Genomic DNA, 24,539 nt, shown 5'->3' with positions numbered 1-24,539 from the left:
CTATTACACATTTTTATGATTTCGGCATTTTCACACTTTTATAATAGAAACAAGTTAAACATGATTTAAGTAATTTCATGATTTCCAATAAAAAAAAATCATTTAAAGTTTTTTTTCATTTTTTTTTACTGCACTATTTCTGAACATTTGTCGACAGAGTTTTTTTTACGTTTCGTTTCAATTAAAAAAAAAACCAATCAAAATATTATTGTTTTTTTACATTTAACCATTTTTCTCTGACCTTTCGTCGGCAGAGCTTTTCCTATGTTTCGCTTCAACAAAATATCTTCATCTTTTTCATGCATTTTTCTCTTACCTTTCATCGGCAGAGCATTCTTATTTTAATAAAAAATCCATTAAACATTATTTTCATCTCCTTTTTTACATTTAACCATTTTTCTGTGACCTTTCTTCGGCAGAGCTACTTTTAGTTTCCGTATTGATAAAAAAAACATTCATTAGAAAATATCTTCATTTTTTTTTTGCATTCAGCAATTTTTTCTGACTTTTCGTTGGCTGAGCTTTTTCTTTGTTTCTCTTCAATATTTTCATCGTTTTCTTGCATTTTAAAATGAAAAATCCATTCAACTTTATTCTCATCTTTTCTAAATTTAACCATTTTTCTCTGTGCTTCCGTCGGCAGAGCTACTTTTAATTTATCGTATTAATAAAAAAAAATCATTTAAAAATATCTTTATCTTTTTTTTTCATTCAGCCATTTTTCTCTGATCTTTGGTCGGCAGAGTTTTTTTTCTATGTTTCGCTACAGTATAATAAATCTATTTTAAATTATTTTTCATCTCTTTTGCATTTGTCTCTGACCTTCCGTCGACAGAGCATTTTTATTTTTCATTTTAATAAAAAAAAAATCCACTTTTCGCTTCATTCAAGTTGACTTATATAAAAAGTTGTCCATCGGTTAAATTAAGAAAAAGGGGGGTCAAACCGTGCGCTTAATAGTTGGACAATTAACGGGCTGAAATTTTTAAAAAGTTTCAGTTAATTTAAAAAAAAATCACCCCGTTAATTGTCCAGCTATTAACAACACAACACAACCAATTTTAACGAGCACCTGGCAGATCTCCAGCAAAAATATTTTCGCTGACAAGTCTTCTCTGGATGTTCCGGAGAAGATGGAAAACAAAAAGTTTCAAAGAATATAACTGGTTTTTAATAAGTCTGGTAATTCGTGGAAGCTGTAAATCCGTAAGTGGTAAACATTGATCTTCACAATAAAAATACAAATATACAAGAAAAATGCCTTTAATCTCGGTCATTTTCTTTCCATATTACTTGTATAGGTCTCACGAGGATGAAATATTTTTTTTTGGTTGGATTTGAGATTGTGTCATTAAGAGATAACTGTGGTGAAGTGATAATAAGTCAGCGTTGTTTAACAATGTGCTAAGCTTGTCATAACTTCGATCAAATACATACATTTGAGTCAATTTGAAGAGAGAGCTCCAAAAAATAGAGAACATCATCCAAAAAATCCTTGATTTGGAAAAGAGAAGGTTCATAGTGTGAAGTATAGATGGCACACGTAATGCCTAAAAATAAAAGTAGATACACTTCTTTATTGGAGATCATCAAAAATTTTGCACATATGAACATTACATTGCTTGGTAGTTCCACTGGAAATTTCATTATTTTCCATCCATGTAATCAAAAGTTTTCCACTGAACAAAGTGTTGCATTTTTTCAAATACACTTTATAGTCAGGTTTCTGTTTCTGGGTAAATTTCCTCGTTTATTGCAAATATTTTAAATTACACACGTTCTCGATAATGATTAAAAACAAAATTAAAACAAATTTAATATAATTGAGGTCCTCAGAGCCAAAGAGGTATAAGTGCAAAAGTGGTCGATTTTGAGTTAATAATGTCAAAAAAATCTTTATGTTTCAAACTATATTTGGTGATACTTTTCCGTTTCGAAGGATTTCCTGATCTAAAATGTAAAAAGACATAATTTTTCATGAATTTTCATTGAAAATAATGAAAATAGCCTGACAGAAAACCATCATAGAATTTTTGGGTAACATTGCAGAAATTCATATTTTTTCTCAAAAACACAGATTTTTTTTTTCGGCAACCTTGCTTATACCCTTTTGGCCTCAATCATTATAGTAAGATAAAGTTATCCGAAATACGATATGGCTTCCAGGACTCTTTTAGTGTTCTAGAAGACCCTATGCGTATTTTCCAATTAGAGTAACTCAAAGTGTTCGCTCAATATATGACGCAAAGGTTGATATACGAATCGTCCATTTGTTTTAGGTCAACCCAAAAACCCAAAACAATAAATGTGAGAATGGAAAGAATTTGCTTTATCATAAACTAATATTGCTAACCCTCTAGAACCCTATTTTTTGGCTGGAAATTCACAGAAGTTATATTTTGTGATTACAAACATTTTTTATTTTACGAAAAACCATATTGATGGAATTTATTTGGTTTAGCAAACAAAATATTTTTCGGCAAGTTTTTTATTTCATCAACTTTGAAAAATGTTTTTTTCCCAAAAAATAATTCAGCATCTTTGTTGCATTTAAAGTTAAATATTTATATTTTTAAGGCAAAAATCTATACGAAACTATGGTTTCTGAGACTTCGGAGTGATGATTTCGGTAAAATGGACCATTTTCTCGTATTTATTGGTTAGTAAGCTTCTCTTTGCTATAGCGAATACCACGTGCTTGTCAAACAGCAGTCATCATTACGACATCTGAGAACAACATCTTTAAAATCATTTAGCGAAAAAAATTGTTAAAAAAATTACAATTCCTTGCGGTTAAGACAATTTGAGTAAGTCCCGCCTAAAGGCGGGGTTTGCCATTGGAGGTTAAAGAATTACCAATAGCTTTTTTGGGTACCTATCACTGCGACCAGTTTGTTGATCTATTGTAATATAACCCCTTTTAAATATATGCTAAGTCAAGAAATAGCCTAAGTAGCAAAAATAAATATTTTCAAAGATCTAAAAATTGTGAGAAAAAATCATTTGAAAACAATATTATTTTCTTTATATAAGGGGAAATATCTGTACCAAGAATTAAGAAGTGAAAAGCTGTTAAAGATGTTGATTCCACTTAGAATAATAATTTATTATAGAAGAACTTAATTAAATCTAAAATAACACTAAATAAAATTACCACATTTAAAAAAAATTACAACTATATTTATATCTGACAATTTAAAGTTTTTTTTCCAAAAGTTCATACTAACGGGGCGCTACTGTAGCTCTCAAAAGGTTTACAATATCGAGCACCGAAAGCTGACAATTTGGAAGCAGTCGGGCTTGGCTGGACTTTTTAGGGCTGCTGCATATCAGAAACCCTGCGCGACAAGAAAGAAGAAAAAAATTGGACCTTGTTGCGAAAATTTCGCAATATAGCGGCCCTCAGAACCAATTCGTAGACGGTTATATAACCCACGATTATTGCATGGTGGTCATTGTTGGAACATTATCGGTCTTGGGTTGAATTATACGTCACTTATAATTTATCATGAGTTGATTCTTCATTTTGATAAATCCAAATCCAAATAATAAGTTCTGAGGAACTTAAATGTTGACTCACAGCTTCCTGATTCATCACGATTCAATTCGGAGCACTCCGCAAATCATAAGTTATTCAACTTTCAAAAAAATCTCTCAGACTTCAACGCGGAACAGACAGGAAACCCTCGTTCAGCTTGCGGGGAGCTTCCATCTTTCCGAACCAAAAACGGAAGTCGGAAGACAACCGTGTTGGGGCGTTGTGTTCGACGCAGTCAGAGTGTTTTGATTTTTTTGCTGTTGTTTTGTTACAAACTATTTTCATTCACTAAACGAAACGCGAGCGTTCGTTCGTCTGCGCCCATCGGAGGTGGTCTCGATGTTAACAGACGGAATCTTGTTTGCTCCAAATGGAAAGATACTTCGACTAGATGAAGCAATCCCACTTTAACCATAACAAAAAATCCATTTTTGAAACTTTTTTTTTGCATCAAATTGAAAAGCTGAAACGGTAGGCGGAAGAAAGTATCTGCTGCAGCAACAAACAAGTGTTTCCAAACGATGCACACGGTCGATGGTGAAGATCAACCTTCCTTGAAAATAACATTGATTTCCATTAGCGATCGACCATGAGGGGGTTTGTTCAAGTTTGAGCACGATCAGCTGGCCAAGATCCCACGATGCTCATCTTGCTGTTTAAGAAGAGACATCATGGACGAACCTATGACTGCCTCGGCCAAACCACCGTGCGGTGAGGTGCAGTCATTTCAATTTAAGCAGATCACCTTCGGTCGAAGACCTGAAGAGTTTCATTGAGGATGGTTTTATTGTGGTTCTTTCGCGATTTTGAATGATTCACTTTTATGCCTCCGAGGCAGGCTCCGATGAAGTGATTCAAAATAGATTGATGCTCCCTATTCTGACAGACAAGGAGTCGTCGTTGTCGTCATCATTGGGTAATTCTTAGTCACTCTGAATGAAAGTTGTATCCGGTAGTACACCTCAATGGATGGACAATGAGTGTGCAGGAATTACCTAGGATGATTTCTTTGTTGTAGTTAACATATGTTGATTGCATAGTTTGAATCAGACTAGGTTAACTGTCCCTAATACTGTCACAAGGAAAATATTAGCCAATATCATGTAGAAAAACAAATTAAATAAACATATTCATAATTTAATTTAATCAAACTGTAACGGTTGTACAAAATCGTTTGAACAGAAAAATGAAAAATGTATTAGATACTATCCGATATTTTATTGATGACAAATAAAAAAAAATCTTCAACATCAAAAAACCTATTTTTTGACTGTGTTCAAGCTCTTATCATTCTAGAATGTCATCTTATCGATATATTATAGTTCCATTCAACTGTATCATTTATTCATTTGTCATATCCGGACATTCATCAATCACTTCAGAACGATGACAAGCGTTGACAATCGATTCGGTGCGATGAGAAAGTGCATCGTCATAAGACAAATATTTGATACCTAGAAAAGCAATTGGATTGTGACATATTTCAAGAGAAAAGCTAAAATTTTAAATTATCTACAATGTGAATAATTTTCGGCAAAGCAGTCCAAATTTTTTTTCTTAACAAACGAAGTTTATTTTTAAACCGACATAAGACCACACATCACACACAAATTTATTATTCAAAACACATTTTAGAATCCCTGAAGATGATATCATACGAAACGTCAGTTTAAAAATAAACTTTGTTTGTTAAGAAAAAAATTTGGACTGCATTGCCGAAAATTATTCACATTAAAATCATCCAGTCGACATCTTCAAATCAACACTTTATCTACAAAAGTCAACTTGTATAAATATCGTTTGAGCCTTAACTGAATAACAGTCAACCTTTATCATTTAATGCAACTTTAAACCTTTAACCACAATTGAACACATTTTTACTTCGAAACATATCATATCAGTATCAGTATCAGTATTGAAAAATAATAATTCAGTTGATAATCATCGCGTATCCTAAACACAATCGCGCTACGTTGCAGTATTAGTTATGCAAAAGTTAAATCTAGAAATTCTGTTTTTTCGAGATTGAAAAAGGTTGAAAAACAAAATTAACTATTTTTCTAATTTCAGACGCGTGAAATAGAAACCAAGGTGGTGATGATTCTTTTCATTGAGTAAATCAAGCTAATGTATCTTAAAGAGGTTTTTTACCGTTATCTTCAGCATTATTAAAGTTTTAACTCAACAAAGTAAAAAAACACATTTTAATGTGATTGTAATTAATTGAAACCAAAATGTATGCTAAACACTTCGTCCTAGTGGAAAAAAACAAAGATTTACCTACTTATTTTGAAAAACGCGTTTTCTTCGTAACACCATCACCGCTCACTTTTGCTGTATATTCGAGCTCAACGCCCCTTTCCTTGAAAAAAATGATCTTAAAAAACTGAATGGATTTGTTAAAACCCATAAAATAAACATAACATATTTTTCAAATAAGTTTTCATTGTTCATAAAATAATATCCAAACAGCAGAACAAATGTTTGAAACATTGCTAAATTTATTTGTTTGTATGTATCTATGTATTAAAACCTTTCAGTGGTTGATAGGTCTTTCGACCCGAGTCGGTACGGAAAGTCTCGATCGCACATTCAAATATTGTTTTTGTTTAACTCATCAACAATAATTGCAACATAATTGCCGAAAAAAAATCTGTGTTTTTGACAAAAAAAACTGACTTTCTGTGATTTTACCCAGAAATTCTGTCATGGTTTTCTGTAATGCTATTTTCTTTAATTTCATTGAAAATTCATGATAAATTGGGTCTTTTTTAAATTTAAGTTGGGGTAAAATCAATAAAAATTATCAATTTTATTATACGTTTTTAATTCAAAGTAAAAGAAATCTAAAAAATTTTATTTTGGCCAAAAAATTATAATTTTGTAAATCCATTCCAAATTCAAAATTTTTGTGAAATGTGTGAGTTTTTCAAAATTCTGTGTTCTGTGACACAGTTTCTGTGATGAAAATTCTCTCATAATTCTGTGAAATAACAGATTTTTCTGTAATTTTGGCAACCTTGGTTACCACTGGCTTGGGACAGGTTTGACTCAACTTACTCCTTTCAAACTGTTCGAAACAAATAAAGAATCCTGCAAAGGTGTTTAAGTAACCTACTCAGGATTCCAAATTTGCCGAGATACTCCGGCTGGCTTGAACCCACAATCATATATATCAATTTTCCGGTCATTTGATGACCTATCCAATCCCCCCACGAGTCCCCAAAAATAGAGTTGAGCTATTTTGAAAATATGAATTTAATTTATAACAAAGTTACTTACCTCATACCATTTGAAAAGGATTCTATAATTTCTCCAATTACATAGAAGAAACACTATTCACACCACTTGTTGCACTAGCAATCAACCCGAAAGTACGTTCCAAACACTTCCGGTGATCAGTGTTTCAGTAGATATCCGGTCATTCGTACAATGGAACAAATTTTCGAACAATTAATCAAAAAAAATCTTTTAAAAACAATCACGGACCCGAAAAACACAATCGTTACAATCCAGACAACGCTTATATTATTTTACATACTTTCACTTCAAAAAAAATCTTTATATTCCTAAAATAATTTGAACAGAAATCGATCCTTTGTGTTTAGTGGACTTTTATTATTACATCTAATTATCAATTTTGATTGAAACAAAGGGTTTCTATTTCTTAAGACATTAAAATTAATCATTCAATAATGAATACCTTTTGTCACTTTAATTTAAAGTTACATAAGATTCACGGTTTCGCAATTTTGACGGTGAAATTTTATTTTAGCGTGATAAAATCAAAGAACTTTGAGGTTTGATCTTTGCCTCATGGAACAGAAAATGATAAAATTTTGGCTAATGTCTTAAAGAAGTTAGTCTTCAATAATATTCCATAAAGTAAGTTCAACTCATTAGCTTCCAAATCAGCTTACCAGATAAACAATACGTTGTTTGACAAAAGGGATACACGTGAAATAAAAGTGAATGTTTTAGAAGACTGATCCCAAACTTTTGGTCGTTACACCATACTACACCATCCCAAACTTTTGGACGACGACTTAAGTAGCTATTTTATATATTTTAAGTACATAGAAAAATTTTCGCACAAAATTAAAAAATGTATTTTGATAAGTCATATAAATTCAATATTAACATTTTGTCAAATAAATACGAAGAAGGTTTGCTCACTATCTTTTAAATGAGAACAAAATTCACTTTAATTACATTTAAATCAAGAATTTTATAATTTTCTTCCCGGTTATAAAAACTCAACTTTTCTTGGCAAAAAACGTCTAAAATCTGCCCTTTTATTTCCAAAGCCTCCTATGATTATGTATTCATTCCCAACGGTACATATGAGTCAATGAGGTACACTTTTACTAAGGTGGCGCAAAGGAACGCACACTTTTGCACGTCGGAGAGAAAAAAGAAAAATAAACATAAACAAGCCCTGCGTCGCGACGCGTCTTTGTCAGGGAGCTTCATTTATCCTAGGCAAAATGCGTCGCGAAAATGGTCGGTAGTGATGTCACTTCTGTCATGGTAACTATATTTACGAAGAAAAAACTTTACTTCTACTTTTGCAACGTTTCTTTCTCATCACCTCTCTTTCCACCACATTGCATATGAGTTACGTTCGAGCTGAACCTATTATTCATTCTGTTCCTGCATCTTAATTCTTTTTTTTTTCAAGGAATTTAACAGCAAGCTGTCATTCTTCCTAAAGAGGCTACATAAACAAAGAGGCGCCGTGTGCCGATTGGAATTTTCGTTTATCTGTCAGTGTCATTCCAATCGAGCAAAAGTTGTGTCAAATCGTTTGTTTTGAAATTATTGGAACAAATTGGAATGAGAGTATTGATATTTGTATAACGCAAACGAAAAGAATACGAATGCTGTCTGTTTCTCAACTCCCGCAGCAAGAAGTATCACATCTTCAGAAAGCACTGCGTTTTCCACTGCTGTATCAAAGTCAACATCAATTAATGTGCGAAAAATGTGTGTTTTTAAACAGACAATCATCTCCGGTAGATTTTTTTACTTCGAAAGAAAGCTCCAGTTTCGGTTTTATCGGTAGCAACGGTAAGTAATTAGATCCTGTTTGCGGTGTATAGTTCATGCTAATTCGATTTTTTTTTCAGGAAACACGGTGATATTAAATTACTGCAGACAAAATATCCGTCTGGAAGGCACCATCCCCCCTAAAACCAACAGACGAATGTGCAGAATGGAACGGACATCAGCAACTAATCACATAATCGTGAGTACAATAAATTTATAATTCTCTAGATTCATAGTCTGAAATTATATCCTAAAATTCAATTATAATTCCAGAATGAATCCCGGTTGGTTCCGACCAAATGTTGAACCCAAAATACCGACGAAAGAAGCAAAAAAAAGGACGTGGGACCACATAGATGATGAAGAGAAATTTTTACATCAAGAGGCTCACGAGGAAGTTCTCGATTCTTCCGGTGATCCGATGTGTGTTTACGGTGATAACAACTTGGAAAACAAAATCTATATTGAATCAACCCCTAGCTCAAGAAAGCGAAAATCTGGGATGAAACAATCGCGGGTGTTTAACCGAATCAGAACCATGTCAATCAAAAACCTCGGAGATGGGAACAGAAACTTTAAGGTGTTTAAGGTCGACCAGAAACCAAAAAAAGCTATGTTTTTGAAACATGGTGAGGTTTTGTGCCGCAGTTTTTTGCCAAACATTTCATGTTTGTAACTTTCTTTTTTTTTTCGATGACTAAACAATGTTTATTAACACAACTGAACGAAAAGTTTTTCAATCACAAACTAAAAGGAAGAACTTTGCAAAACGCAACCAAAACAAGTCATGTGAAATTTTGAACAATGACAGTGTTGCTTGCATCTGACTGATCTAACCGCCGGGTTGCTATATATGTATATTTTCTAATGGATCAGATGGCGTATCTTTGTTTACTATAGTGTCTTTAATTCTTCCCAATAACGCATCTTAATTCAAATTTGGTTGACTGTTCTCAACTTCACGATTTCTTTCTTTCATCTTATATTCGTTGATTTTTCTAAATACTTTTTCAACCTACATAATTTTCCTCTGCATTTTTATTTCATTTACTAATGTTCTCTACAATCCCAAACTTTTGGCCGGCAGAGTGTATAGATAAATCCACGAATTTATCGAGTCCCACACAGTCGATTTGGGCCTAACATTATAATACGAAATCACACCAAATCTAGACATTTCATGTACATATTTATTTAATGACCAACATTTTTTTAAATCAAGAGATTTATTGCTTTCATGGTGATTCGGAAATAGTTTCATTATATCTGTTCAATTTCAAGTCAATCGATTTTTCGGAAATTAAAAATATTTGTTCGATTGCAATTAAGGAAAACTGTAAAAGCAGCGGGGTATTAGAACCCTTGCCATAATTTATCAAAAGCAATCAAAAACAATCATATCAAAATTAAGGCAGAACGCGCACAAGACCACGTGTTTTACGTTCAAATTTTAAATTCTGTTCACATTTGAAAAAAAACAACCGAATATTAAAATAAAATGTCATTCTTTTTATTTACAGATTTCCAAATTACGATTAGAATGCAGAATTAAAGCAAACTTCGTCTTTTTTCACGTTTATAATATTCGATTCGAAAAAAAACAGCCGCCATATTTGCTGTGACTGACATCAGCCAAGAAATTGGATTCCGTTGCCTACTTGAAGACGTTTTACTTACAATGATATAAAAAACTGTATTTTCAAAAGCGAAATTTTCGATAAGTTTAGCAATAACAAATGATTTTTGCCAAAGTATGGTTAGTTTATAATAATACGATGAACATGTTATTAATCATTTGATGTTTTTATTAATATATTCCGTATAATCATGATTCCATTTCTGAGCACCCTTTCTGTTTGGTGCGTTTTGTCCACCAACCAGCAAACATTTTTGTAGCTATATTCTTATGCTGTTTTTAAAACCGTTCATAAACATTATAGAAGGATCGTATGAAAATTGAAAAACAGCATTTACCTACAAAAGTGGAGGTAATACAAACATTAATTTAATTTCATTCCAAAACGACGAAAATTACACCAAATGATCGTTATCCAACACCTTATTCATACCGAGAATGCAAGAGGGCACAAGATTTCGCTTTCATAGCCTTCAAATCGTTGCCAGTGAGAATATTTTCCAGTTCCTTTTATTGGCCAAAATTACTCCCATCTGATTTTTAGCCATATGAATGCACTGCTGGATTTCTAAATTTAAAAACCTGGCGGACTTTCTATCATATCCGATTTGAACTGACTTCAGACGACATTTTACACGATCATTTCACAATTCAGTCTGAATTGCGATTCGCAACACCATTGTAAACGACTTCATTTCATGTTTGCTGGGTAGTTTTGGCGTTCTACCCCATGATGTGTTCTCTAGCTGTTTTAGTTTTTTTACGAAAATATCAGCAAAATTGAGTTTAATCAGTATTTTTCATTACTGATAGTAGTTCTAAAATAATTGGTACCGCTGTTATTAGCGTTTATGCTTAACTTTCCCTATAGATATTAATTAATGTCATAAAAAGCAAAAGTTTCAACAATATTAGAATCTCGGCAACAAGAGTCGTCGCCGACCGTGGCCTAGAGGTCATGAGATCAAGTCTTGGTCATTTTGAAAACAGAGTACTCTTTCTGTGAGTTGGTGGTGTTAGCATTAGTAAAATATTAGCCATTACATCCTTGAAAGATGTACGCTTAACACGTTCGTCGCCACGCTCATTTTGGTAGTTTTGCTAGCCGGGCCCAAAGAAATTTTCAGAGCGAGAAAGCAAAGAGGGAGAACTCCCATATTTGAAACGTGTGGCGAAGCTGAGCGGTAAACTCCAGTAAGAGAGCGTCACCTGCTTTTTGATGTGACGGGGCCCCCCAGGAAATACACCCGTCTGCCGAATATGGGTGACGTGGCGACGAACGTGTTAAAGGGTGATACGGTCAAAATTTGGTCAATAGCAACTTGCCGTATTTCTTTCAATTTTGCATTTGAAAAACCTGAACACCCCTCATTTTGAAGGTGTGTGTGTGTGTAGAATGTTGCTCCTATCTTGATTTTGGAATTCACTCTTCAGTTGTCAAAATGCCGTCCAAGGAAGAAGAGCAGCGTATCAAAATTTTGCTTGCACATCGCGAAAATCCGAGCTATTCGCACGCAAAGCTGGCAAAAACGCTAAAAGTTGCTAAATCAACCGTTACAAATGTAATTAAAGTGTTTGGGGCACGTTTGTCGACAGCCAGGAAGTCTGGAACGGGGGAAAATCGAAAATCGGAAGCCGCTGAGACGACAAAGTGAGTTGCCGGTAGTTTCAAGCGAAAACCCTATCCTCTCTCTCCGAGATGCCGCAAATAAGCTGGGTGTATCGTCTACAACCGTGCATCGAGCCAAAAAACGAGCCGTACTATCGACTTACAAGAAGGTATTGACTCCGAATCGCGATGATAACCAATATACGACGGCCAAAGCGCGATCCCGGAGGCTGTACACGACGATGCTGACGAAATTTTACTGCGTGGTAATGGACGACGAAACCTACGTCAAAACCGACTACAAGCAGCTTCCGGGACAAGAGTTTTATACGGCAAAAGAAAGGGGAAAGGTAGCAGATATTTTCAAGCACATGAAGAAATATCTGGTTTGGCAAGCCATCTGTATCTGTGGCTAGAAAAGCTGTATTTTCATAGCTTCCGGGACTGTCAACCAAGAAATTTACGTGAAAGAGTTTTTGAATAAACGTCTGCTGCCTTTCCTGAAAAAACACGGTTGCTCCGTACTGTTTTGGCCGGATTTGGCATTTAGCCATTACGGTAAAAATGCCATGGAGTGGTACGCCGCCAACAACGTGCAGGTGGTTCCCAAGGACAAGAACCCTCCCAACACGCCAGAGCTCCGCCCAATTGAGAAATACTGGGCTATTGTCAAGCGGAACCTAAAGAAGACCAAAAAAAATGCTAAGGACGAGCAGCAGTTCATGGCAAATTGGCTTTCTGCGGCGAGGAAGGTGGACAAGGTGGCTGTACAAAATCTGATGGCATGGGTTAAGCGTAAGGCCCGGCAATTCGGATTTGGAAAAGCGGAAGCCTTACTGAATAGTTTTCCTGAATTTTATAATAATTAAACTTGAAAAATAAATTTAATTTGAATTAAAAAAAAAACGATTTCACCGATTTACACGCGTTTTCCCTTGACCAAATTTTGACCGTTTCACCCTTTAGTCTTAAGTAGAATTTAGATCTCTTCAAAGAAACACGAAGTTTCACTGAGATCCTATATGTGTGTGTTCATTTAAGAGTAAAACGTAGGTTTATAAAAAAAAATTTAAAAAAATGTTTTGAAACAATGCCGCATACTTTAAAACAAATTACAATATTCGAACAAATGCCCCAAATTCTTCAAGGTCATCATTTTCATGCAAACTCGTAAATACTTATGAGTTGAAAAATAAATATAAACAACAACACTAATTCGTTCCACGTTTCATGAAGGCCATACATAGCGAAGTTTAAAATTATTCCAGAGGTTTCCCTGTGAAGCGCTCTCTCGCAAAAAAAAACATCGAAGAACCTGCTGCTGCCCACCAGACCGTGATGAATATTCCCCAAAGCCTCAAGGCGATTCGCTAAGGCCGCCTCGGGGGCCGATCACACCTGTTGCGGCATCAACTTCGCGTTTTTTTTCTCCTCTTTTATTTTTGTTATTATTATCTAACCGATATATTTTCCACCTCTCGCTTTTTTTTGTCTATCTTTGCTCATCTCGGAACGTCCGTTTTCACTTTTTTCTCCTATTACATTTATATTTTCAATGGCTGTTTTTGCCATTCGTTCGAACGCGAATGGCGCTGTAAGAGTTTCACTTTTCGCCAGGCTAGGCTGGAAGTTTAAAACCCTAAACGGGCTCGCTGATGGATTAAGATTAGCCGAGTTGGGCTTTTGTCTGACGGAATACCAGCCAAGGTTGAACAATTTACCTGGGTGCTTGCTGAGACCCTAGAGTTTTTTTTCTCCAGTGGCTCAAAAACAATCACAACCATCAATCGGGGTAACGTTTTGGGTGCACTTGATGGAGGAACTAAATTATTGTAGGCTTTGTAGATATCTACCATTGAATTGAAATTGATCCAAAACAGTAGAGACTGCAAAAAAACATTAAGCGACTGTTTATGTTATGAAACTATTTCGATTTGATTCGAATAGCAATAAATTATACAAAATTTTATGGGTTAAATATCCACCGTTGTATCTTGTGCATAAAAAGAACATGTTTTCAACCACAAAGTTTTAGAAATTTGTTGTCTATAATGGAATAACATTGTTACTCATTGAGTACCCCACCCCGCAAATGCTTTTTGGAATTGTCCATTTCAAATAACTGCAATCAAACAACAGAAAAAATTGCTAAAACAAAAACATAAAATTACCAACCGGTAATGTTATGTTATTTGATATTTTAATTGATACATTCGAAATGAACACAAAGGAAATCGTTTGTGTGACAAACATGTGATTAGGCTTACAAATGGACAAACAAGGAAGAAATGTTGATACATTTCGTCCGTCGTCCGTCGTTGTTTGGAGTGAGTAATAGAGACCCACAATTAAACACAAACGGCATCCGAACTATTTTCGGATCGATAAAATGGCAAACCGAGAAGTGAACAAGCGAAAACAACTGCTACTGGTACACAGTTTCTGTACGTCCAGTCCTCGCAGGGCCAGCCGGGGAGAAAACGCCTTTAAGCCACGTTGAAAGCGGTCATTTTGAAAAGATCTTATAGCGAGCAAACCAATTGAAATGCAAAATTTTATTTCTCGGACCTATTATTGAGCTTTTATTTACTGCTCTCAATAACCATTTACTTTTACTTTCAATAGTTAGAGTTCAATAAACGAAAAGCCAATAAAACAGTCAATAAGCCCCTGTGAAAATCGATGCTCGATTCGAAACATTCGATGCTGATCCGAAACTCTAACACAAACACATCAAACCTACCAGCTGGTTTGTATATCAACCGCTCTTAACTATCCATACGACTATCGTGTTTGAAATCAGAAACTGGTTTTACGATCAGCAGCGCGCTACTAATAAGTGACGACTACCTCGGCATAACGGGTACCATTCACTTAGCGGGCTCCACTTATCAACTTTTACTTTCAATGACGACGAGTTGTCTCTACTCCTTGGCTCCGGCATGAAGTGAGCGAAAATATAAATTCACTCGAACAACTTGTCAATGGGATCGGTTTTAATCTATCTTTAGCGGAATTGTTTTTGCAAGAGAAATACAAACCTAACATCTTATTCAATGGTAAAATCTGGGTGGCCTTAGTTTGAAACCGCGGTCTTTTTTTAAAAACGGATGAAATTGAAAAAAAAAAACCTTGAAAAGTATAAACATATTTGAACCATAAACATTCTGGAAGCTTAAATTTCAAATTTTACAAATTAAAAAAAAAATATTCAATCATCAGAGTAGTACTCTCATCGACACAAAAGTAATTCAATTTTTTGATCCGTTCCTTTTAGGAAAATTTCTGAAATCCAAAACGGTGGATGAAAAAAGTTTACGGTAAGAGTCACAACCCTAAATGCGTAACAGTTCATCGTTTCAAAAATATAACTTTTAGTAACAAAGAATAACAAACACCACATTGAACATCATCTAAATGTTTAACCGATCGATTGTATTAACAAATTGTAACGATTTATGTAACAATTTATTGAAAATTAATCTACTCCAACTAAACAAAACCTAATGAAAATTAAAACATTTTAATATGATTTTATTAACCAAATTCCTTATAATAAATCCAATGGTTTAAGTGCAAACGTTTGTTTTGTTCAAAGCGCTTATATAACTTTGATCGTTAGCAATAGCAAGAGAAATAGAAGAAAAGATTATTTGTGAAAAAAGTGTTATACGCTTAAAACTCGGGTTTTTTGAATGCTTAAGTTATGCTTAGATTCAGACAAAAAATATGTTGCATTTTCCACAATAAGAGTAGATGACATTAAAAATGCTATTTATACCTCACCCGGTCTTCTTCACATCATAGAAATGAAGTATAGGGTGTTCAATAAGTTCGAATACAAATTAAAATAACGATAATTCAAAATCAACTGGACAGATTTTTTTTTACTTAAATGGAGAGGTAATTCAATAACGGTCAATCACACCTTTTGTTTAGGAAATCTTTTACCTTAAACCAATTATATGAGCTTCGGCGGTTTCTCGAGTCCACCGTATGCAGCACGCTCCTCTAAAGCTTAGTTCTTTTAGAAATGGGACAGTTACCAATGCATGTATCTCAAAAACTTTTCGTTTGATCTTAATACTTTCTATGAAGAAAATGAAGGTAATCTTATGTTAATTCATGAAAAAATTTGGAAAAAATTATTTTTCTTTTTTTTTGTAAGAATAAATTTTACTTTATTCTTGGCACCTCCCATCTGCCAGCGCACACTATTTTCAGTCATGATATTGATAAGTTTTTCAAACTTATACTTCGTCTAATCTGTATTTTAAGTGACTACATCCTCCTTCTTCGATTTCTGCTACTTTTCGGACCAATACTTCTCTTTTAAAAGAAACTGAGGGCAATTTAGTGAATACAGGTGTTTCGAAATTAACAAATTTGATTATTTTTAAGTCACTTTTTGAGCGTTTTCTGCTGGCAAAATCTGGCAATAACGAAGTTAAACCATCATGAGATTGAACTTAAAGTATAATCGGTTAGTATAGATCTTAGGTTGCGAAGGGTACATAAAAGATTACTCTTTTTAGGCTTTCAAAAACAGCGAAAACCATAGTTTTCGTTTTGAAAATTGTTGTTTTTTTTCCACAGGAGCAGAATTTTGGCAATTCATTATATTTTATACAAAATCACCAGCAAATACATTCTTTAATATACTCGGGACCTTGCCTAGAGCAGACATGGTATTGGATTCAAACGCTGGAATTTGTTAAGAATAGGGTATTTCATAAGTTTTTTCGTTCATCAGAAATCATCTTTCTCATAGCCTCGAAACCGGCTATACAGAGCTGTGAAACTAGCAAAAATTTGTTGTTTGAGGTTCGGTTTGAATGATTCATTACCAGGCAACACTTTCAGCTTATCGGGAATTTTTTTTTTTTTTTGGAAATTTCAGCGATTTAGCCTTAGTTTTTCGTTTATTGAAAATAAAAAATGCTGGTATGATACTTGACTTCCCTAATGACCCTTAGCCGAAGTTGCCGATCATATGTTTCATTCCAATGCTTGATTTGAACTTTGTGGTCATTTTTGGCAGTACTTGCATACTTTTCCTCCACTCCCACACAGTAAGTCTTCGAATAATCAACGGTTTTGTCAGTTATCAATTTGATAATGATGGATTTTGAATGAAACTGTGCAAAATTATTTTTTTCTTTTTCTCTTGCATCGTAAATATCTCAAAAATGCGTAAATTTTAAATTTTGAAAAAAACAGGTCAGATAGTACTTTTTACAGGCAACAAAATGCTGTTAAAATTTTGAACGTCCAATTACTAGTAAATGAGCTATGAGCAAAATAAAGTGTCCCATTTCTAAAAGAACTAAGCTTTATTGTTGAAATTTCGTTCCCCATAAGAATGCTGACGATTTTTATTGAGTGTCAAAATAGGTTTCCTGAATTTGTTTATTCTCGACAACATGTATGAAATAACTAACCAATCCAAGAGAGCTATACTTGAAGAGCAAGGCACTTTTAATTTTGAGCCAATGTTCCAAAAAACTGTCCCCCTTATTCTGCGCCGCACTTGAGGTGACGATAGTCTAGTCGAGTCGGAGTCACGTAAGTATTGTCACCTTATTCCCGAAGCCGATGTGACAGAGGTTCATGTCCAGCTGACTACTAGATTAGGATAAGAACTCAAAAACGTTCTTTCTCAAAAACGTTTCTCACCTAAAGCGACTACTGGAATCGGGTGGCTAGGGTGACTCGACTATCGTCACCTTACGCGCGGCGCAGAATAAGGGAGTGTATCATTCTGTGTAAAATGAAAATAAACACTACATGCAAAATTAGCCAAAAAAATCCATTTAACCAATGTAAACTTAATACAAAGTTACTCAAGCACATATTTAATGGTTTCATCTATTTATGATGTGCAATTATACTATGCTCCATCACGTTGATAAGATTTTTGATGAAAATCAGCTAGCACGTAGCTACTTTTTCGACATTTCACACATAATACGAAAAAATAGATTTTATATGAGACAAGTTTAGGAATTCTGTACTTGTTTATTCTCGACATCATCAATGATTATGAGAATTTGACCAAAGGAGGCAGATTAGGTGACCTGTAAACTATTTATTTTGGTGAAAAATTGAGTTTTTTCCGGTACTTGTGGAAAGACTGATAAAAAACAAACACTTAACTGGAACTGGTCTGACCCGTTTCACCTTCCAAGCTACGAGAACCGCTGCAACCTCATTAGCCTAGACACGCTACAAGCCCGTCGAGATGTCACACGGGCCTTGTTTGTCTCCGATATCCTGACATCGAAAATTGACTGCCCTTCGCTATTGGAATCAATCAACATTAGTGTCAGACCTCAAGGACTACGGAACCGGAATTTACAGCTCTACACTCCCCTTCGTCAAAACAACTACGGGGCAAATAGTGCATTGATCGGCGTGATCAAGACTTTCAACCGTTACTCTGAACATTTTGATTTCGGTACATCGAGGGATTCCTTTAGAAGAAAAATTTTAATAGCGTTTAGGTCAAGGTAGTTTGTGTAAACTTTTTTTTTATAATTTTAATTATTTTGTTTTGTATCCATTTAATCATTGGGATCAACATGTGATCCGTTGATCTGTTACCAAATAAATAAATAAATAAATAAACTTAATGAAAATTAATTCTTCGACACCAGGAATAGTTTGTCTGATAATAGCACAAAATTACTCTAAAAAAAGTTAGATGTATATGCTACGGCTCTACCATACAATTTGGTTAAAAGGTGAATTCGAATTTATTGAACACCCTGTAGGTATTGAAGTTTCAACTTTGAAGTCCTTCTTGATTACGACTAGATATTTTTCCTATAATAACTGTCCGGTACCGGTACCAAACTTCAAATGTTTTGCTAAACATTAAAATGGAGTGAATAGGTACATGGAAGTCAATCGGAACACAAAAGGGAAAAATTGTTATGATAAATCAATCTATACATTCTTTTTCTACTTTTGAGGTCCGAAGTATTCCTTGATTTATTGCCTTATGTATAATTAATAAACGTGATATTGCTCGAATAAATTTGTATAAATAATTGTTTGAAGCATAAAAAATCGTCAAATTTCAAACCATGACAAGTGTTGTTTAGCTTCACTTCAAAAAGTGATGTGACATGAGACTGAGTCGATTTTTTGTCATTTTTGAATTTCTCAAACCCTAGAGTCTTAAATGCTTCCATTTGGTTCAAAACTCATCCACATTTTTTTTGCATATTTTTTAACTTACTTTCACATGAGCAAATTCCAACTTAAATGTTTATATGGGAAAAATGGACAATTTGCTCTGAAAAATCAACAAAAACTTTAATTATTCTGTTGAATCGGCCTGGGTATGGTTTTTGTACCAATTTATAAATTCTTTAAGAGAAATTTTCCGCTGAGCAAATTCGCTCAAGACCGTAACTTCGTATCTTATCAAGCAAAAAAGTTATTAGCTTTTTAACAGGGGTATGTGTTTTGGCATTGAAAAACAATCAATTCAACTGACATCACTGCTTTTGCCTAGCGATGTATGCCTTGAAAAGAATTTATTCCAAACCCCGCTAGGCACCAGCAGTGATGTCAGTTGAATTTGATTGGCAGGCAGATTCCACAGGAGAAACGAAAATTATGCACATTTTTTCAGAACAAAATATTCAATTTTACCATCATCATAAAAATTTTGCCATATACGAACATAAAAATTTGAATTCACTCGTGTAAACTATACCTGAAAAATTCTAAAAAAAGTCATGGATGATTTTTGAGCCAAAACGCAGCTTTTAAAATACCAGGGTTTGATAAATTCAAAAACGACCCCAAATTGACTCAGTCTGGTGTGACATGTCGACAAGATTGGTATACAGTGCAGAATTCTATCAACATGATGAAAAAGAGAATAAAAAATAATTCAAACTAATCCTAAGATTATTTGGGACTTGTTCGTAAAAATCCACCAAGATTTCGGAAAATTATATTTAACTGAAGAAAATTTACTTTCAAAATGATCCTAGAAGAATAGGGATATCAGCTTCCGCAGGAAGCCTAGAAATAAAAATCTAAATTTTATAAGAGTGTTTTGTCCCTGGAGTTAGGCACCACCATCAAAATTTTTTTTGAACTGGGGTTCGGAAATATGAAAAAATAACTGCATTGTGAAAAAGTAGGCACTGTTTCAAAGTACACGAGTTTCACAATAAACAAGCAACTTTCCCTGTTCCCCCACTTTAAAAATCTACCACTGGACAGTCGATTTCGATTGTTGGATATTTTTTTCAGCAGTACGCAATATCGATTCCAGAGTGCGCATCGATCGATTTGAAGAATTGCTATCCTAGTTAGAAAGTGCCACCCAAATTTTAAGGAAAAATAGGTATTTTCGACGATTCATTCGGGAAAAACAGGTTCATTTTTCCTCCAGAATTTGTTTTTGTCAAATTTTGCAAGGTTCGCAATATCGACGATAGGTGGCAAAATTATACAGAAAATGATCGGACTTTTTTTATAAGTGTCATAGCAGTGTGATCAGTGATTCTACTTTGAAATTGTACAGCTAAAAAACAAAAAAAACATCCACGACAAGTTCAACATAATTAACAGTTTATTGATTTCATGGTAGAACAAAATATTATATAGCCTTCAATTCGGTTTCAAAGCTGGGTCTAGTACGCTTATTGCAGCGGTCGGGGAACCGGGGTAAATTACCCCAAATGGGGTAAAAGTGAAATTCTTGGGGGTAACAGTGAATATTTTGTGAGTGAAAAGTGTATATTTTCGTGTTGCAATTTTATGAATTTGTTGGTGCATAATATGAAGATGCTGATTAAATTTCGATTTCGTTTTTTTGCTCTTCGTCATGGGGTAATATCAACTTAAATAAAAATGTTTTGGGGTAATGATTCAAAAAGTTCCCCGACCCCTGGCTTATTGCAATGTGTGAATTGATAGATTCGGTAATTGAAAACATAGACACGAAAAAAATTGTAGGAGGATTGTTTCTGGACTTAAAAAAATCCTTTGACACGCTTGAGCATGACGTTCTCCTTAGGAAACTGGATTGCTATGGAATAAGAGGAGTTGCTAATAATATCTTTCGTAGCTATCTTACAGGACGGAAACAGTATGTTTCTATTGATAAAATAAATAGCTCGTTGGGACAAATAGAAGTGTACCCCCAGATTATTTGCAGATGACACAGCTTTATTTTATCCAGATAATTGTCCCAATGTCATAATTGGAAAAATGCAAAAAGACTGAGAGATTCTTGGTAAATACTTTAATAGCAATCTGCTGACTCTAAACCTTTCCAAGACCAAATACATGATATTTCGTTCAGCAAGAAGGAGAATTTATTACAACAATGACCTTTTTTATGATAATACTATAATCGAAAAGGTGGATAACTTTAAATATTTGGGGCTCGCGCTTGATGAAACACTTTCGTGGAGTTTTCATGTCAACAAGCTTATAAAGAAAACATCGTCCTTTAGTGGTATTCTTTGGCGAATTAGAAGTTTTTTGCCGCGTCATGTTTTAATTAAATTTTATTTTGCTTTCATTCACTCTCATCTGAACTATCTTATCGCGGTATGGGGCGAGCTTCCCTGTCTATCCTCGGGCGATTACAGACATTACAAAATCGTTGCATAAAAACCATATTCAAACTTCCTTATCTCTACCCTACGTCTTAACTGTACTCGAATACAACTCGCAATATTTTACCTCTAACCCACTTGTGTAGTCTGCAAACATTATTGTATGTCTTCGACAATTTGAACTCATTAGACAACACAAGAAATTTATTGTTTAACTCAGACACTCGTTCTCGCCATACTCGTCAATCACATCATTTGCTTCGAAGCCGTTGCTTAACATTTTTTGGTCAACGCAGAATTTCTTACATTGGACCTGCTTCTTACAGTTGTCTTCCAGAAGTTGTCAAAAATGCTAACAACCGCAACATTTTCAAATCGAAAGTGATACTTCACCTCAAGGACGGAGAAATTGGAGAACGGTTGCCATGGACCGAGTGAATTTTAGGAATTATGTTCGTCAAGTTATGTCGTGAGACGGAATACTATGCAAATAAAAACGTCACCTCAAGGAACTTAAGTCATAAACCTAATCATCATGCCAGTTTTTTTTTATTTTTTGTTACACATATATTTAAACTAATTTTTTTTTAAAGTAACGTTAACATTTTTTTTGTAAATATTTTTTTTCCTAGTTAGTACATTAGCTTTATCAATTAATTTTAAATTTGTTTTTTTTTTGTATTAATTATATTTATAAAATATGGATCTCTTCAAAGGAATACTCTTTCCACTGAGATTCATCTTAGATTAGTTTAGTTTACTTGTCTAGCTTCATTCCCTCGCATTAAGTAAACAAACATTTTTGTTGAGATTCTCAGCCTGAATAAATTTTGCTCGCGTTTTTGTTTTTTTGTTTTGTTGCCAGACATGCTGAGAACAGAAAGCGTCCATTACCAGGGGGCTCATTAAGCTTTTTGGTGTGGGGGAGTGTGGTGGGCCGCTTTATATGTGTATAAAAAAAAATCTACCCGCTAGCTTGTTTGGAGAATGTTTTTGATGGTTGATAATCTGTGATCATGATTGAATTGATGGAAATCTCGAATTATATGTTAAAACTAGCTGACCCTGTAAACTTCGTTTTGCCTTTTACTTAATTAATACTCGTCAAATTTACGCTCGATTTTATCACGGATATTGTTTCGATTTTATCACGCTTTTTTAGCGATCAATCAGAAACCATTTCCAGGACCCTCATTTTCTTCCAAAGCATAGAGAGTCTTTGGTCATGGTATTTTTTATGGTTCATGTTATGGTATTAAATTACCTATTTAATAATATGAAAATATCATGGAATAGCTGTATAGTTTTTAAAATTTAAGCGTTTTTGAAAAGAGTTAAGTACCTCTGTTTTTTTTTTAATTTGTTTATTTGAAAAGGTGGCGTGCGCAATCCCGATTGGGTAGCCTTTAGTTTTATCTAAATGGATAATTTTAGGAGATCAAAATGAAAAAAATCTGCTAGCTTTGCTTTAAAATATGTCAAAAAGACTACGATTTCTGATTTTCTACAAATGAAAAAGAAAGGATTATCTGCCCTTAAAGCAAAATTCGAGAAATACACGTTAAAAGTCTAAGTTGAGCAAATTTCAAAAAAAATTTCGAAAAGGTAAACTTTTCAACTTGACTGGTCGCAAGTCGAAATCGGAGCCAAACTTATTTCTACCCGTACTAACACTATAGTAGCTTGAACTAGCGAACTCGCGACACTAATTTTCTTCATCTACAAGTCAAACTCTTTCACTTGACCGGTCGCAAGTTGAAATCGGAGCTAAATTCAATTTTCTTATAATGTTTAGAATCAAACCAAAATTTCAGGGTAGTTTTATAAATACATTTACTTCAAAAATCAAAAGAAAAATTGGTAGATGGAGCCTTGAGTGCAAAATTGAACGCATTTTTGCTCTATGTCCACCATCAAAGTCTTTACAGTGTAATCCGGTACCAGTTTTCCAGTTTTTTCCATTCTCTTAACATGTTCTTCTCGTCTTTGACTGTCTTCTTGCTCTTCCTTAGTTCCCGCTATATTATTGCCCAGTATTGCCCTCCGGGCAGAGGCATGATGCCAAATCTTACCAATATAGCGGAGCTTCGTCGTGCTGCTGCAAGAACGGAAAAAGGCGCTTCTCGAGGTACTCAGATTTGTAGATCTCGCCATTTGCTGTGCCCTTTGTCACGAAAGGCTCACTCCTCAGTTCGCAAGAGCAGATATTTGGAGGCGAACTTCGATATTTTCTTCTTCTTAAATTTGGCGTCCACATCAAACTTGCTCTAGTCGGTGAAAAACTCCAACTCTGGAATTTGCTTAAAATCGGCTTTTATATACGTTTCGTCGTCCATCACACAGCAGCCATGTTTTGTCAGCATCTTCTCGTAGAGCTTCCGTGCCCGAGTTTTAGCTGTCGATTGTTGCCGCTCATCGCAGTTTGGGAAGTTCTGTACCTTGTATGTATGTAGTCCAGCTGTTTTCTTTGCATTCTGGACGTGGCTCTGCGACATACATGACGATCTTTTTAGCCAAATCACGGCTTGAGACGATGGGATTTACTTTAATACTCCGCTTCGCCTTTCCCTCCGTCTTTTTGTTCTCCGGCCCCGGTTTCTTCCAGCTTCTTTGCCGTGGTTCAACGTCAACTGCTCCTGGCACCACTTTAACACTCTGAAGACGGTTGAATGGTGAATGTTCAACATTTTTTTGTTTTCTCAACTAGTGTTGGTTCACCTCCATTTTCGTTGAATCGAAAAACACGACTTCGAGTTTAACAGTATGTAAACAATACACATCAATGAGAAAGTGTGCAAAATTTGGTTGATTTTTACCCAACGGTAAAAAGTTATGCCCTGTTGAATGTGTCGCAACAATTTCGTGTTCGTCCTTTAAACCATATCCTACCGGTACTAAAACAAGTAATTTGTACTAGCGAATTTGCGACATTAGTTTTCGTCACCTACAAGTCAAAACCTTTCACTAGAGGGATCGCAAGTTGAAATCGGAGCCAAACTAATTTCTAGCGGTACAAACACAACACTATTTTTTGTCACCTACATGTCGAACCCTTTCAATTTGTCTGCTCGCAAGTTGAAAACGAAGCTATACTAATTTCTTACGTTACCTACTAGT

At 34.6% G+C, this 24,539-nt stretch overlaps 1 protein-coding gene across 3 annotated transcripts in view; it reads left to right on the top strand.

Moving 5' to 3' along the window:
* Nucleotides 1–24,539, top strand: part of LOC129751826 (chitin synthase chs-2) — a 145,308-nt gene that overhangs the window by 36,395 nt on the left and 84,374 nt on the right. For 2 of the 3 annotated variants that reach the window (XM_055747557.1, XM_055747560.1), the window contains exon 3: nucleotides 15,110–15,152. The exons of the other annotated variant lie outside the window; for it this stretch is intronic. In XM_055747557.1, the coding sequence (XP_055603532.1) occupies nucleotides 15,137–15,152 (16 nt within the window). In that variant the 5' untranslated portion in view covers nucleotides 15,110–15,136. The remainder of the gene's footprint in view (nucleotides 1–15,109; nucleotides 15,153–24,539) is intronic. 3 annotated transcript variants of the gene reach the window in all.

Source organism: Uranotaenia lowii, chromosome 3 (genome assembly GCF_029784155.1).
Source record: "Uranotaenia lowii strain MFRU-FL chromosome 3, ASM2978415v1, whole genome shotgun sequence".
Classification (NCBI taxonomy): domain Eukaryota; kingdom Metazoa; phylum Arthropoda; class Insecta; order Diptera; family Culicidae; genus Uranotaenia; species Uranotaenia lowii.
This window is presented reverse-complemented; position numbering and strand designations above follow the sequence as displayed.